The sequence below is a fragment of the Bubalus kerabau genome, chromosome 1, assembly GCF_029407905.1.
Source record: "Bubalus kerabau isolate K-KA32 ecotype Philippines breed swamp buffalo chromosome 1, PCC_UOA_SB_1v2, whole genome shotgun sequence".
Taxonomy (NCBI): Eukaryota; Metazoa; Chordata; class Mammalia; order Artiodactyla; family Bovidae; genus Bubalus; species Bubalus kerabau.
This window is the reverse complement of record NC_073624.1, coordinates 24228372-24243071: the sequence shown is the minus strand read 5'-3', so window position 1 is coordinate 24243071 and position 14700 is coordinate 24228372. Positions and strand designations below refer to the sequence as shown.

General features: G+C 38.4%; 1 protein-coding gene across 10 annotated transcripts in view; it reads left to right on the top strand.

The window, feature by feature from the left end:
* Positions 1-14700, top strand: part of LRP6 (LDL receptor related protein 6) — a 178109-nt gene that overhangs the window by 118649 nt on the left and 44760 nt on the right. For all 10 annotated transcript variants that reach the window (XM_055570411.1, XM_055570414.1, XM_055570416.1 and 7 more), the window contains 5 exons: positions 5771-5987; positions 8251-8540; positions 10090-10316; positions 12693-12877; positions 13519-13845. In XM_055570411.1, the coding sequence (XP_055426386.1) occupies positions 5771-5987; positions 8251-8540; positions 10090-10316; positions 12693-12877; positions 13519-13845 (1246 nt within the window). The remainder of the gene's footprint in view (positions 1-5770; positions 5988-8250; positions 8541-10089; positions 10317-12692; positions 12878-13518; positions 13846-14700) is intronic.

The following is a 14700-nucleotide window of genomic DNA, read 5'->3' as shown; positions in this document are numbered from 1 at the left end:
TTGTTTTCTGTAGTTTTCTTATCTGGAATTTCATACCTGGCTATCAGGTGATAGCTGCCTGAAGCTGTCTCTTTGAGTCCCTTTTGTATGTATTCTTTTTACCTCAAAGCATTTCTTTTAGTCAAACAAGACATTCTGGACTGTGTTACTTTTTTTTTTTCATTTAAATATTCCTTTTTCATTCATTTAAATCATTTTCTTTTTTTCTTTGTCAAAATTCTTCTAATTCTTGGAGGTGGATTTGAACTGCTACTTCTTGCTCAAGTGTTTTCTGATCAGCTGTAGACCAGAGAAGGGTGTATGTGTGTGGTTTTAATATAAATGTAGATTACCTCCTCAATTGGATTGTAACCCTTAGCTAGAAGGGGCCCCGTTGTAAACTTCTCAGCATTCATCATGTTTTTCATGTGATTTGCATTTAGTAAGTATGGTCATTGATTTTGAGGATTGCAGTGAGGGTCTCATAGAACAGTGAAAGTCCAGGTTTGATGCACGATACTGGATGCTTGGGGCTGGTGCACTGGGACGACCCAGAGGGATGGTACGGGGAGGGAGGAGGGTTCAGGATGGGAAACACATGTATACCTGTGGCAGATTCATGTTGATATATGGCAAAACCAATACAATATTGTAAAGTTAAAAAAAAAAGTATATTCCAATTAAATTGTCCAACTGTTTGCTCCTTTGTGCTTACTGTTTTAGTTAATGTGCATCTAAGTTGCATAGATCAGATCAGATCAGTCGCTCAGTCGTGTCCGACTCTTTGCGACCCCATGAATCGCAGCACGCCAGGCCTCCCTGTCCAACACCAACTCCCAGAGTTCACTGAGACTCACGTCCATTGAGTCGGTGATGCCATCCAGCCATCTCATCCTCTGTCGTCCCCTTCTCCTCCTGCCCCCAATCCCTCCCAGCATCAGAGTCTTTTCCAGTGAGTCAACTCTTCACATGAGGTGGCCCAAGTACTGGAGTTTCAGCTTTAGCATCATTCCTTCCAAAGAAATCCCAGGGCTGATCTCCTTCAGAATGGACTGGTTGGATCTCCTTGCAGTCCAAGGGACTCTCAAGAGTCTTCTCCAACACCACAGTTCAAAAGCATCAATTCTTCGGCGCTCAGCCTTCTTCACAGTCCAACTCTCACATCCATACATGACCACAGGAAAAACCATAGCCTTGACTAAACGAACCTTTGTTGGCAAAGTAATGTCTCTGCTTTTGAATATGCAATCTAGGTTGGTCATAACTTTCCTTCCAAGGAGTAAGCGTCTTTTAATTTCATGGCTGCAGTCACCATCTGTAGTGATTTTGGAGCCCAGAAAAATAAAGTCTGACACGGTTTTCACTGTTTCCCCATCTATTTCCCATGAAGTGGTGGGCATAAGCAAACAGTAAAAATGGGCGTTAGAAATGAGCATAAGGCTGCAGCCTTGCAGTTTCCCACTAGTTGCCAGGATACAGAAAGGTCTGTGTTGCTTTTATTCTGTTTAAAAAGTGTGTGATGGTTTGGTCTTTTATTTCCACATATGCTTTTATATTTATTTATTTTGATTTTGAAGTGCTGTATTTTGCTAAATTAAATGTAGTCATTTAAGTGTAGCTATTTACTTTTAGGGACTAAAGCATTTTACTAAAAACAATGAAGGGGAAAAACAGCATTTAGTAAACATCTACTACACATCTGATACTGTGCTAATAAGTAAACAGTCTTTATTCATTAAATAATTTAGCATGATATGTTCTCCTGTTTTTTGTATGAGAAATTGCTTTACCTCATGAGTGATAGGGTTTATATTTAAAATCCAAATCTGTTGAATTCTGCCAGAATATTGTTAGATAATCATAAAAGATGTTCTGTTTTGTTGCGTTTGGCCGAGTCATGAGACATGTGGGATCTTAGTTTCCCAACCAAATATCGAGCCTGTGCCCCCTGAAGTGGAAGCAGAGTCCTAACCATTGGATCACCAGTGAATTTCCCCATAAGAGATTTTTAGGGAGCAAAAGAATGAAGAGTAAATGCTAAAGAGAAAATGCTGGGTTTTGTGAACCAGGAGAATCTTTTGGAATTGTTTCTTTGTTATATTTCTCCCTGTGATTTTCAGTTTTATTCTTTGCCTGTTATCTGAATTCATATTTAATCAGCTGTTTGTGTTTAAATTGTTAATTTATCAAAATGAACCATCAGGAATGTTGCAGGACACATAACTGAAAAAAGAGAGTTGGTTAATCCTGTAGCATTTTTGAAGTAGAAATTTAGGTTTTATTTTTAAAAACGAGTTCAGTATTGGACAACTGGTGTATGCATTTAGATCAGCAAGTAAATTTTAACAGGAAGGCCAGTATTTGAGCGTAGTAATCAGCAAAATTAGTGTTAATTTATTAAAAGTAAAATAGCTGATGCAAGACAATACTGAGTCTAGGAATAAAATCAAATCAAACATGTCTTAATGTACTGTACACTTACAAGAAACTATTATTTTAGGGTTCTAAAATACAGACTATTCAGCAGTCTGTGTTAGATACTGTCTAATAGGATGATGAACTCCTGCCCCTAATGGAGGAGATAGGTTTCCTGTTCCGTATATGACATTTTGGGTGAGGTAACAGTACATTTTCTGGGAGATGCCTTGGGAAATACTGCAGCAGAGGCTAATGCGACCTTAGACCAGAGCTTGCCATATTTGTAATTTTTCTGCAGAAGGTAATAAATAGTAAAGGCATAAGACTTGATTGTCTTGTTAAATGATGTTTTACAGAGAACAACTCAGGAAATCTTGGAAAATCCCCAGCCAGGTTTGAAAAAGGAAAGAGGAACCAGTGAAATGAAGAAATAGAAAGCAGTCTTTGTATAGAAAAAGTAACATCAGATCCGTGCCATGAAAACCCGGTGTAGAGTTTCAGTGAGTCAAAAGAGGCAAACTTAACAAAAGCTGAGAAAAACAAGGAAGTAGTCATTGATCGTTTTCAGTAGTTACTTTGTCTGAGTCACAGGTTGTCAGCCGGTTGTAGGAGTGAAGGGACTGAGTGGTGTTAGGTGGAGGCAGCAGTTATAGATCACTGTCAAATAATAAAAACGGAATCTTGCAGCTTTTAAACATCTTTCTACAATGGTGGAAACTGTTGTGTTAAAGGCAAAAAAGAAGGACCTTATGGAGAGGGAGAAATTGGAGCTACTGGTAAGGAAGGAAATAGTATTGGGAGGAAATTCTTGCAAGGAGGGTAGAGGAAGATACCAGAGTCAAGAGAGAATCTCCATATTATGATGAAAGCAAGAAGACCAAGTTTTAAAATAAGCTTTTCCTACCTACAAGATCGACTATTCTAAATTATGTTTTTTAATATCCTAATAAGGCTTCCCTGGTGGCCCAGTGGTGAGGAATCCGCCTGCCATGGCAGGAGACATGGTTCGACCCCTGTTGAACGTTGGAAGATCCCCTGGAGAAGGAAATGGCAGTCCACTCCAGTATTCTTGCCTGGATAATCCCATGAACAGAGGAACCTGGCAGGGTCGCAAAGAGTCGGACACAAACTAGTGACAAGACAACAAAAAATATGCTAATATACTTTATTAAAATCTATAAAATTTCACACATACTTCTTTTAAATACACACGCATAAGCCTTCCTTCAAAATGCCAGTCTTTTTTTTAATTAGATCTTATATAGGAAAGATTTTTCACCCTGATCAGAGTTTCCAGGCAGTAAGTAGTAAAATGGGGCCAGAAATTCTTTCTTGGAGCTCTGGTTATAGGAGGGAATCAGGAATGTATTCATTCTCCCAAAGTAGACTGCAGTGTGCATTTTTATATGAATTTAAAATTTGAGCAAGGATAATTTTTATTCATGCACACGGCCAAACTAGGATCTGAGGATAAGAACTGTTCTATACATTTTCATTTCCATTTTTAAGAAGCTTTCTTGAGTGTCTTAGAAAACTGCTGTCTTTTTAAAAATTGTTTTAAAAATATTTATTGACTTCTTCATGAGACTCTAATCGTAGCTATGAAGCAATGTAATAAGGAAGTAGATGAATTAGGTTCCTGGTATTCTTGAGATGACTTTCTAGTTAGATAAGTAAACAGATTATCAAAAGTGACCACTTAGTCATTTTACTTTTATTAAACATCAAAATAACTTCAAGATAAGCCATAGACATCATGAAATATATCCAGGAATGGTCTGTTGCAAGAAAATGTGAATATAAAAAAACTAAACTCATGTCTCAAATTAAGGAGAAATTATTAACCTTAAAAAGTGTTTAATATTAGGGGTTGGAGTAGTAATTAATTATTTTGAACTATGTTTTTTACTTTTAGAAACATTCTGTTTAAAGACAGATTTATTCAGTTGGATTAATAGAAGTCCTGTTGTATCAGATATAAACAATTAATATAATCTCTCTTCCATCAGATATAAGTCAATATTTGCAGTTGAAGTTATAAGAATATAGCACAATTTTGCTCAGATTTTAAATATTTTGTTTCAAAGAGTTGGCTGTTTTGGAAAGGTCAGCAAGTATTTTAAAATTTTTAGAGAGGAGAGAGAAAGATAGTATTTGCTTGTCATTCCATCTAGGCATCATAGTATTGATTTACATGGAATATAATTTATGGATAAAAAATTAGTACTTGTCTAAGATTATACCTGATACTTCTTTTTAGGTGAGTGGGTGGCAGATGTTTGTATGTACAGGTTTTTAGCCACAGAATGACATTTCTGAAGGCTGATTTGCCTGGCACCCAGACTACTTTTTTTTTTTTTTTTTTTTTTTTGAGTTTTTATTTATTTATTTGGCTGCACTGAGTCTTAGTTGTTTCTAATGGGATTTTTAGTTCCCTGACCAGGGATTGAACCCAGGTTGCCTTTATTTGGGAGATTGCAATCTTAGCCAGAGGACCGCCAGGGAGGTCCCCAGACCACTTTAAATGGTAGAAATGTTCTCATTTGGGAACTTGAAAGTTGGTGCTTCGGAAGACTTCCTGTGTTTTAGAACAGAAGATTAGTATGTGTTTCTGCAGTGTCAGAGACAGGTTAGATGCCTTTGCCACTTCTAGAGAATTTGCTTCTGTGCGTAATGAAAGTGTCAGGGTGAATTTAATCATGTTACTGTAGATACGGCCTAGTTATTTGAAACTTAGTTGTGGAGAGAGTATCTAGAGTGTCAAATACCTGACAGTTTTGTGATTAGAACCTTAGAGGACTGAGGGATTATTGAGAATCCTGTTATGTGTAGTTTAAAAAAAAATCTTCAAACAGTGAAATAAGAAATATACTAAGTAGGAGGAGTCCTAAAAAAGACACCAATTCTGTTTACAAGCTGTGTGACCTTATTTGAATCTGTTTCCTTAGATATTAAAAAGGCAAAACTCTCAGGATAAAATAAAATGTGTCATAAAACAAAATATGTACTGGTATAATGTTTGCAAAGGTACACTAATTTGAAGACAGATGGACAAGCAAACTTAAGGTGACAATATTGTACTTCTGTGTGGTCATTTAATATAGGAGATGCATACTAAATCTAATGTCAGAATTTCTAGAAGGAAGGTTAATAAGAGAATGGAGAAATAGAAGTTAAATATGAGCCTATATTGAGTCTTTGAAATCATTCTTATTAAATCAGCATGTTGTCATTTTGTGAAAGCATTGTAATAGAAATAACTAAGATCTCTTGGATTTTGACAAAAGCATGGTTGGTTTTTGTCATTTTTTACATATATAAAGAATAAGTACACATCTTTTCCTCTTCCTTCTCTTTAAACTTAAACTTGAAGGTTATGAATACCGATGGGACTGGGAGACGAGTGCTCGTGGAAGACAAAATCCCCCACATATTTGGGTTTACCTTGTTGGGTGACTATGTCTACTGGACTGACTGGCAGAGGCGGAGCATTGAAAGAGTACACAAACGAAGCGCAGAGCGGGAAGTCATCATAGATCAGCTCCCTGACCTCATGGGCCTGAAGGCCACAAATGTTCATCGAGTCATTGGTAGGTAATTTCACAGTTCTCTTAGAGGATGAACCAGGAATGAGAAAAGATATAGTTAGCAGCCTATAAAGTCAGCAGTGTAAATTGTTGATGTTTTCAGTGGATGTAAAAATCATCTGTTAAGCTTTCTGTAATGAGAAATGGACCTTTTTTTTTTTTTTCTCTTTTAAGGAGATTATTTAATTTGTTGAAGCTCACGAAGTTAATAAATTCTTTGTGGTACAAGTGCATTTTACATTTTTCTTAAAAATTTGTTGGCTTTCACTTCATATCACATGGTGTTTCATAGTGGCTAAGTCAAGGAAGACAGTGAACAGTTTTTAGACAATTACCTTCTTTCCAAGGCTAATGTCAGTCAACTTCCTTCCACATCCCACGGTCAAACCCAAATAAACGTCCCAGGAAGAAGTACTCCAAATCCCTTTCTTCTGGTTCCTGAAACCTCCAGACCAGTTTTCAGCATATTGCCAAGTTCACTGATACTTGTGGATGACCCAGTGCTGAGTACCATTTAGGTATCCATGATTAATTTTTGAATCAAGAAGTTTCTTTAAGTGTTTACCCAGGGACAAATGAGAACACAAGTCATTGGATCGATTGGCAAGGATGGACCTTTAAATGTTGGTTCAATGCTGGCCGCACAGTTTGAATTGAAGGGCTAAACTTAACACCCACACACTGTCAGAAAAAGAACTTCTATCGTATGAATAATGCAGTTTGCTTAAAGCCTCCTGTGGGTACACAGAAAATAATTTTGTCATACGTTTATTCCCAGTTGATCAGCACAAGAGTTGACCTGCTCCGTTTTCAGTTCAGTTCAGTTGCTCAGTCGTGTCCAACTCTTTGCGACCCCATGAACCACAGCACGCCAGGCTTCCCTGTCCATCACCAACTCCCAGAGTCCACCCAAACCCATGTCCATTGAGTTGGTGATGCCATTCAACCATCTGATCCTCTGTTGTCCCCTTCTCCTCCTGCCCTCAATCTTTCCCAGCATCAGGGTCTTTACAAATGAGTCAGCTCTTTTCATCAGGTGGCCAAAGTATTGGGAGTTTCAGCTTGCAACATCAGTCCTTCCAATGAACACCCAGGACTGATCTCCTTTAGGATGGACTGGTTGGATCTCCTTGCAGTCCAAGGGACTCTCAAGAGTCTTCTCCAACACCACAGTTCAAAAGCATCAATTCTTCGGTGCTCAGCTTTCTTTATAGTCTCACTCTCACATCCATACATGACCACTGGAAAAACCATAACCTTGACTGGACGGACCTTTGTTGGCAAAGTGATGTCTCTACTTTTTAAATGCTGTCTAGGTTGGTCATAACTTTCCTTCCAAGGAGTAAGCATCTTTTAATTTCATGGCTGCAGTCACCATCTGCAGTGATTTTGGAGCCCAAAAAAATAAAGTCTGACACTGTTTCCACTGTTTCCCCATCTAATTGCATGAAGTGATGGGACCGGATGCCATAATCTTTGTTTTCTGAATGTTGGGCTTTTTTTTTTTAATTTAATTTAATTTTATTTTTAAACTTTACAATATTGTATTGGTTTTGCCAAATATCGAAATAAATCCACCACAGGTATACATGTGTTCCCCATCCTGATCCCTCCTCCCTCCCCATACCATTGCTTTAAGCCACCTTTTTCACTCTCCTCTTTGACTTTCATTAAGAGACCCTTTAGTTCTTTACTTTCTGCCATAAGGGTGGTGTCATCTGCATATCTGAGGTTATTGATATTTCTCCTGGCAATCTTGATTCCAGCTTGTGCTTCCTCCAGCCCAGCGTTTCTCGTGGTGTACTCTGCATATAAGTTAAGTAAGTAGGGTGACAATATACAGCCTTGATGTACTCCTTTTCCTATTTGGAACCAGTCTGTTGTTCATATGTCCAGTTCTAACTGTTGCTTCCTGACCTGCTCCATTTTCAGCTTGGGCCAATTCACCGCTCCTGGGAAGTCACCATACTGCCACCAACTTAGTCAGACACCCAGTCAGCCTAGTGTAGCTCCAGTCAGAACTCCTGGGCTGGAACCATCCTGCTCAGCCTCTGGTGTAGCTGGGACTGCAGGCCTGCACCACTGTGCCTGGTCGTTTATTCCCTGTTAATCCTCATAATGCTTGTTTGTGAGATTAGAATTGAAACTCTAGATTTGGGAGCAAATATAATCCTATGTCTTTGTCAAACAAATGCTTGGTCATTTAAATTGAAAATGTGTTGATGATGTCGATTGTGTGTCCTTTTATAATGAATTTGTATTTTAGGTTCCAACCCCTGCGCTGAGGATAATGGGGGATGTAGCCATCTCTGCCTCTATAGACCCCAGGGCCTTCGCTGTGCCTGCCCCATTGGCTTTGAACTCATCAGTGACATGAAGACCTGCATTGTCCCAGAGGCTTTCCTTCTGTTTTCACGAAGAGCTGACATCAGGAGAATTTCTTTGGAAACTAATAATAATAACGTGGCCATTCCACTCACTGGTGTCAAAGAAGCTTCTGCTTTGGATTTTGACGTGACAGACAACCGGATTTACTGGACTGACATATCACTCAAGGTTAGCCAGAGAATTGGAATATTAAAACTGGGGACTAATGGGGAGAGCTTCAAGAATTTCTGAGTCTTCTTGCTGTTACCAGCTTCCTTCATACTTAATAGGCAAGAGTTCAACAAAAAACCCTTAACATTTTAAAGGAAGCCAAGGAGAAGGCCCATTCAGTATTTTGTTAAGTATCTCTAGTGTTTTTAGTGCAAGATAGTTTGAGTATTCTAAATCTGCAAGACATAATCTTCCTCTGCTTCATTCTATTTGAATACATAAATGACATTTTCCTCAGCTAGAGAGTAAGAAGCACTTGTAAAAAAAAAACCAAAAAACAAAAAACAAAAACAAAAAAAAAGAAGCACTTGTATGCTTGACAAATGGCTTATAGAGACTTGACTCTTAGTTTATTAAAAAAATTTTTTTTGGCACCTGACTGAGGTAGAAAATGCCAATAATGAGTTATAGCATACCTTCTCTCCCCCACCCCTCCCATCCCTAGAATAAATATTGACAAGCTTACTGAGTCAGTAAGGAGGAGCTCTTGACCAGAAAATCTGGAGTATAATTCTTCCTTCTTCCAGATTCTTTTGGACCTGTTTTACATAGCTTATGTAAAACTTTGTCTAATATGCAAAAATTGTATTAGAGCCAGAGTTAGACTGTAATGGTGGTCAGTAAAATCTGTTAAATGAGCGAGTAAATAAATGCTTTATTGTGTGGGCTTGTGAGTTTCCTCATCTTGAAAGCAGAAATAATGCCTATCTTGCAGGGCTTTTGTGAGCATTAAATGAGAAAATATATGTACACCAAGCACTTAGGATGGTAGTTTCCATGAAGTAGGAGCTATTATTAATAGCTTAAATTATGACTTTTAATTTTTAGGTGATTCATAGCCACAATGGTAATGATATGAGTAGTGTCATATGCATTTTATAAGGTATAAGGTTGTTGAGCTCTTCCTCAGTTGATGCAATGACTGCATACTCTCAAGCACCTTTAGGAAGCTGTGTGTTTGTTAGTCGCTCAGTTGTGTCTGACTTTTTGCAACCTCATAGACTGTGGCCTGCCAGGCTCCTCTGTCCATGGAATTCTCCAGGCAGGAATACTGGAGTGAGTTGCTGTTCTCTTCTTCAGGGGGTGTTCCCAACCCAGAGAGCGAACTTGGGCCACTTGCAATGCAGACAGATTTTTTACCATCTGAGCCACCAGGTTGGAAGTCAGGAAACTGACTACCAGTTAAAAGTCTACAATACTCTGGTCACATCTTTTCACTTGATTACTAATAATAAGTTTTATAAGAATAGTCACTCCGCTATATTACTAGAATAAATTTCTGGTTCTTAAAACTTTGAAAAATTTCTCCCTGAATTGACAATAAAACTTGAGGTTGCAGTTGTGCTCGTTGGAGGTTGATGTCATTTTTTTTTTTTTTTTTTTTACGGTGCTCATAAAATATGCGAATTGTATTGAGAAACTGTGCCTTTGGCTTTTCTGTATCTTCCCTTAAAACCTTAGGGTTTTGTACCTAAGCCCTGTGATATTGTTAATCTTATTTCTGCAGACCATCAGCAGAGCCTTTATGAATGGCAGTGCCCTGGAACACGTGGTAGAATTTGGCTTAGATTATCCGGAAGGCATGGCTGTAGACTGGCTTGGGAAGAACTTGTACTGGGCAGACACGGGAACCAATCGAATTGAGGTGTCAAAGTTGGATGGGCAACACCGACAAGTTTTGGTGTGGAAAGACCTAGATAGTCCCAGAGCTCTTGCGTTGGACCCCGCTGAAGGGTAAACAGCTTTTCATATGAATTCTTTGCAACTGTATTGCGCATGGCCTAGTTATGGATTGTATTCTTGATGTCTTTAAATCATGCTTATTAGGAAGCTGACAGGTAAATTATAGATAGGTTTTATCTTAAAATCATTAGTGGAGATTTCACTGATTTAGAATTAACTAAATTTTACTTTTGTCATTATTAGTATTAGGTGAATAAAAATTAGTGAAATGGTTTATTAGTTAAATATTAATGATTGTATTTATATGCTAAGTAGACAGCCTTTTGAAAGGTGTCATGAAATCGATTTGCTTGCACTCTCTCCCAAGTTATACCAGATTCTAAACCTGTAAAAGTAAACCCACTGAGATAATGTGTGCTAAGAAATAACTACATTATAAAGCTCTACTTTAGAATGTTCATTAATTCAAAAATGGATAATTAGTTATTATAAACTTGGAGAAACTTTGATATTAAACTGAACTTTCTCATAAATTTACTTACAACATGACATGTTTTTCAAGGATAGATTAATCTTAAATGATTTAACAAGTTTTAAAAAGAGATCTGTATAGTCAAGGCTACAGTCTTCCCAGTGGTCACGTATGGTCATGAGAGCTGGACTGTGAAGAAGGCAGAATGCCAAAGAATTGATGCCTTCAAACTCTGGTGCTGGAGAAGACTCCTGAAAGTCCCTTGGACAGCAAAGAGATCAAACCAGTCAATCTTAAGGGAAATCAACCCTGAAATCTCATTGGAAGGACTGATGCTGAAGCTGAAGCTCCAGTATTTTGGTCCCCTGATGCGAACAGCCGGCTCATTGGAAAAGTCCCTGATGCTGGGAAAGATTGTGGGCAGAAGGAGAGGAGAGTGTCAGAGGATGAGATGGCTGGATGGCATCACTGATGCAATGAACATGAACTTGGGCAAACTGTGGGAGATGGTGAGGGACTGGGAGGCCTGGTGTGCTGCAGTCCATGGGGTTGCAAAGAATCAGACACAACTGGACAACTGAACAACAATGAAAACATCCATCATGTAAGAAAGCTGAATTTTGAAGAATAACTCCATTTTAAAAAGCAGAAGTTAACCTTGTAAACATACCAGCACATTGGACCATGGCCATATTGAAAAGTTGTTTCACTGAATCAGTCACTTCCATGGTTAGCTTGCTGGCCATGTAGTTAGAAAGTCATACCAAAGGTACCATTTCTGTGCTGACATGTTGTGATTGGTTTATGGTGATTTTTACTCTAGCTATTAGTTACCAGACAGATAAATTTAGTAGTTGGGACAAAGTACTCTAGTTTATGTGGCTGCTGGCAGCTGTGACATTTCTCCCACAGTTGTTTTCTCTTTGGCTTTTGGGATGTACTATGCCTGTTAGCTGACAAGTACAAATGCAAACAAAGCCCAAGACAACTTGAGTTTTCAGCAAAGTGTGTTTATACATTGCTACCAAGTCAACCATCAGCCGATGGGCTGGTGAATGAATGTCTCCTTTGGGTAGTTGATGAGACCTGGCATGCAGAGAACTTTCCTAGACCCAGTATTCAAAGCAGCTTGAAACTAGCACTGCTGGTTCAGCCCAAAAGACATTTGGCTGAGAATTACCTTCTAGTTCTAGCTCTGCCCTATGACTGGCCTGAAGACATTCAACAGATCAGTTGTACTTCTTGTAGGGCCTTGTCCTCCTCATCTGCAGAAGTCTGTACTGTGCGGTTGCTCTACAGTTAACGTGAAAAACCCAAAAGAGTACATTCGCAGGGGCTGTAGTAGTGGTGTTCATTGCTCAGCTGACACACTAAGGGGTGTGTGTGATTCAGTAGTATGTTACCTTGGACAGTGTGACCAAATGCATTTCAAACTTCCCTTTTAAACCTCAGTTCACAGTTGTTAAGTTGTACCTTTGATGTACTGCTGCAGCTTGGTTTTTGAGAGTGATTTACACAAATCAGAAAGTAAGTTTTAAAAATTTAAAACTCGAATTAACTTGTCTTCAGAAATACATGTATTTTGTTCTGAAGTGAGTCAAATTCTGAGACTAGCACTTTAATCCTTTGCTATCTTCTTGATATTAGTTTTATAAATGCAAGTGCTGCAATAAGGAAACCATGGGTTTGTTTCCAATTCCTAGGTTTTGGATGGAACAGATTCATTGGAAACACTAAGGAAAGCTGACTCACTTCCTTTTTAGGATATGAGAAAAAATATTTAGTTGAGACTGCCAATGTAATTGAAAAAAATTAATAGCTTTGATTTTGCTTTGCCAATTTCCTTGATTTAGTGTATATTTTCTTTAAATTTACTTAGTTACTATACATGAATATGATCGTTTCTCCCAAATAATCAGAAGTAAAATGTTAAATATCCATTGGTTTGAATTTAGATTTATGTATTGGACCGAATGGGGTGGAAAACCTAAGATAGACAGAGCTGCCATGGACGGAAGTGAACGTACTACGCTGGTTCCCAATGTGGGGCGGGCAAACGGCCTGACCATTGACTATGCTAAAAGGAGGCTTTATTGGACAGATCTGGACACCAACTTAATAGAGTCTTCAAATATGCTTGGTAAGCTGTATTCTTCTGTTTTGTTCAGAAAGAGAATATATAATCCTTTCTGTGCAAAAATCAGTGGCTGCTGTTTACCATAGGTTAGATATGATACTGTTCATAAAACTTCATATGAATGTCTAGGTTCATCCTCTGTCTCACATTGTATCCTATTCATTAATAGTGGGCCAAGGACTTGTATTCATATCTCTTTAATATGTGGAAATTTCATTACTGTTGGGCTTATAATAAAATTTATAACTCCCTGGATATTTCTGAAGTGACTTTTTGTAGCAGTAAAATATAATATATACATTTCCATCTTTTTATGAAAGGAAAAAGAGTTGAACTGTAGACCTTTATGGAGGGAAAATAAGACCACAGTCGAAATAGGCCATCTACATGAGTTTAAACAAACTCAGTGAGTTTTAGAACAAAAAAATATTGGTTTGAGGTGTGGGGTCAGACTGTAGATGGATTGATTTCAGAAGACTTGTCTGGTTTAAGAATTGCTTCTGAAGGAATTTTTCTACTTTAAATTGCTTACAAAAATAATGTTTTAAATGTTACCTTTTCTTTTTCTTTGCCAACAAGACTCTCACTTTCTCATATATTACATCTTTCTGCGTCTCCCCTGTCTGCTGCCTTTCTGAAAATAGGACTCAACCGTGAAGTTATAGCAGATGACTTGCCTCATCCTTTTGGCTTAACTCAGTACCAAGATTACATCTACTGGACGGACTGGAGCCGACGCAGCATTGAGCGTGCCAACAAAACCAGTGGCCAAAACCGCACCATCATTCAAGGCCACTTGGATTATGTGATGGACATCCTCGTGTTTCACTCCTCACGGCAGGCAGGATGGAACGAGTGTGCTTCCAGCAACGGGCACTGCTCCCATCTCTGCTTGGCCGTGCCAGTTGGAGGTTTCGTTTGTGGATGCCCTGCCCACTACTCTCTGAATGCTGACAACAGGACTTGCAGTGGTAAGCTGCATTGCCCCTCAATGCAAACTAAAGTTAGAGAAGGCAGCAGACTTGTGAAAACACTGTAGTTCATATTCTTTCTAAAGGGAGAAGTCGTCAAAGTCCAGAGTTGATCATTTGTTTGTATAAAAGGGAAGGACTAAAAGTGAAAAAGTGCAAGTTTTTGTTACTTTTGTTCAGTGATAACTGGTTGATGTTATGGAAAAATTGATATTATAGGAAAAGTAAGTATTTTATCCTTGGGATTAAATATGAATAGCAAAATTTGCATAGCTTCTTTGAGAGAACATGCATGTATGCTAGACATAATTCATATTTATTCATGGTGAAGGAAGGAAAGAACAGTACAAATAGTACAACAGAGAGACTCTACAAAATATAATCTCCTTGTCCTTTGAAATTCGCAGAATAGGCGAAAGATGAAAAATGTAAGTGTGCAAGAGGCCAGGCTTATGAGTAAATGTAGCCAGTATGAAACAATAGTAAGTAGATGGGGAGGCAAGCTAGAGAGCACAGGCTCGGAACGCAGTGAGTGGTTGCCACCTTATTCTAGCTAATGGTAGCAGGTCGTCTCATCTAGCCACGAATCTGGGTTCACACGCACAAAGAGACACACACACACGCGCGCGCGCACACACACACACACACACACTCTGCTTGGAACACCAGGACACAGTGTATAACAAAACATTGTTGGCTTGGGGAATCCTGATTTATGACTCACATGTATGTGAACGTTCTTTTGGATACATAAGAACAAATTAGAAATTGATAGATATGATAAAGAAATAGAGAATTAGATCAGGAAAAGTAGATTTGTAGGAGAAAGGTAAGGTATGGTTCACTATGTTAGAA